This window comes from Nestor notabilis, unplaced genomic scaffold (genome assembly GCF_000696875.1).
Source record: "Nestor notabilis isolate BGI_N333 unplaced genomic scaffold, ASM69687v1 scaffold7675, whole genome shotgun sequence".
NCBI classification, from domain to species: Eukaryota; Metazoa; Chordata; class Aves; order Psittaciformes; family Psittacidae; genus Nestor; species Nestor notabilis.
Window position 1 is genome coordinate 355 of NW_009928819.1, and position 2063 is coordinate 2417.

At 52.2% G+C, this 2063-nt stretch overlaps 1 protein-coding gene across 1 annotated transcript in view; it reads right to left on the bottom strand.

Annotated features, from left to right (window-relative positions):
- Positions 1-1135: 1135 nt before the first annotated feature.
- Positions 1136-2063, bottom strand: part of SLC38A10 (solute carrier family 38, member 10) — a gene marked incomplete at both ends in the record, with an annotated part of 16503 nt that continues 15575 nt past the window's right edge. The window contains one exon of the mRNA XM_010014690.1: positions 1136-1289. Coding sequence (XP_010012992.1) covers positions 1136-1289 — 154 coding nt within the window. The remainder of the gene's footprint in view (positions 1290-2063) is intronic.

The following is a 2063-nucleotide window of genomic DNA, read 5'->3' on the forward strand; positions in this document are numbered from 1 at the left end:
CGGGGACGGAGCAACCAGGAGTGAATGTTATCGGCGCCAGCACCGGTGTCTCGGAGACACTCCAAGCTGCTCGGCAGGAACACAGCCAACAACCAGGAGGGAGGATAATCTCCAGGAGAGACAGCCCCTTTCTCCCTCCCGTTCACAGTCTCTGCGAGGATATTTCAAGGCCCCCAAAGAACAAAAAAACCAAAGCAAAGCAGAAGCAGATCCAAACAACAGTGAAATAAGGGAGCAGGAGAGAGCCCTGTGCGAGGGGAGTGCGGGGTCAGGAGACACCTGCCAGCAGCGGCCTCGCTGGGAGCCTGCAGCTGGGCAAGGGAGGGATCGGCCGTAATTCCATCAATGGTCCCAGCAAACAACTAATAAATAACCTGGACCAGTAAACAAAGCTGAGGCGCAATCACAGCCTTTGTCAGAGCTCAAACCCCGTCCAAATTTATACCCTCATCTCCAGAAAAAACAGGCACTTCCCATAAATTTACATACCTCTGAGCACAGCGAGTGGTTGTGATTGGAATGGTGGAGAACGCACTGGCAGGAAGGGGGAAAGCAGCCCTGGGTGGCTACTCAGAATAGAACCAGGGAAGGGTTTGTGCTGGAAAGGACCTTAAAGCTCCTCCAGCTCCAACCCCTGCCCCGGGCAGGGACACCTTCCACTAGAGCAGGTTGCTCCAAGCCCCTGTGTCCAACCTGGCCTTGAACACTGCCAGGGATGGGGCAGCCACAGCTTCTCTGGGCACCCTGTGCCAGCACCTCAGCACCCTCACAGGGAAGAGCTTCTGCCTCAGATCCGAATTATTACCCTCAACGGGGAGACTGATGCTCTGCCCACACTGGGGACCCCAACCCCTGCACCCTCCTTTCTCTTCCCAAAAGGACAACTCCCACGAGGTACCCTGGGACCTTTTCCAGAAGGCACCAGACTCTTCCAGGAGGCAGAGCTGGAGCCGTTCTTGGGAAAGCGCCCAGGATGCTGTGAAGATGCACGGAGCTCCCTGGAATTGACCCTGCTCCCACCACAAGCTTTTTAAAATAGATATCTATAGATCTCTCTCTAGATATATATATATATAGATCTACATTTAAGAGGTGGAGCTGGGAGCAGGGAAGCACAACTCAAGCAGACACGTACCTGGGATTTTGACTAAATCCTGGTCCATTCCATTCTCCTCTCCATCCAGGTGCTCCAAGCCCATCGCCTCTGTCTTCACAGGGGGGTCCTCCGTGGCAGACAAGGTGGTGTAAGTACTAATAACCAATATTCCAAGGCCAATCCACAGTATAATCTGCAGAATGAGCCAGAGCTTTGGTTAGCACAGTGACACAACCAGGAGTGCTCTGTACAGCATTCTTCATGCAAACAGGGTCTCCAAACAGTTCCAAGCTCGGTGCAATTACACACATCGATACAAGGGAGAGGAGGGAAAATTAAAGAAGCGAAAAAGAGAAACCAGTAGCTTTTGGCTGAGGTTTGTACTTGGATGTGAAGACTTGCAAATGCAGGTTTCAGATGCTGGAAGCTGTTGAAAAGGCAACTCCTGTATGAGACAGGCTCAAAGCAAGCGGGCAGGATGCAAGGATAGGGAAATGCATGTGGCAGACATGAGTCCAGCTGCAAAACCTCATTCCCTGGTATTTCCACATTAGAACACCACGAAACGAGGTCTGGCTCAGAACAGAGGTGTCTGACCTGTTTACAGCCCAGAAAGGTTTCCAAGGAGCCGTTTAACAATTCTCAGCTTTTCAAAGCAGGACTGAGATGCCCACACGCGAGTCCTGAAGCTCAAGAAGCTGCAAGAACAAACTCACTGATTTCCAGAGAGCTGGGACCAAAGAGAAGAAAACAGAAAGCCAGAATGTGGGTCCTGCAGAGGGAAGGGCTCTACAAGCAGTGCAACACCCACTGGTGTTGTTCTGGTGGTTCTGGCTTAGGCTGTGAGGCCAGGACAGGACCACAGCCTGTGGGACTCACCCTCTTCCCCCAAACCCTTACCCTGCAGCGCTTACATCAAGATTCCCAAAAAGCACAACAAAAGGATGCTGCTCGCTGTGAGGAGAAG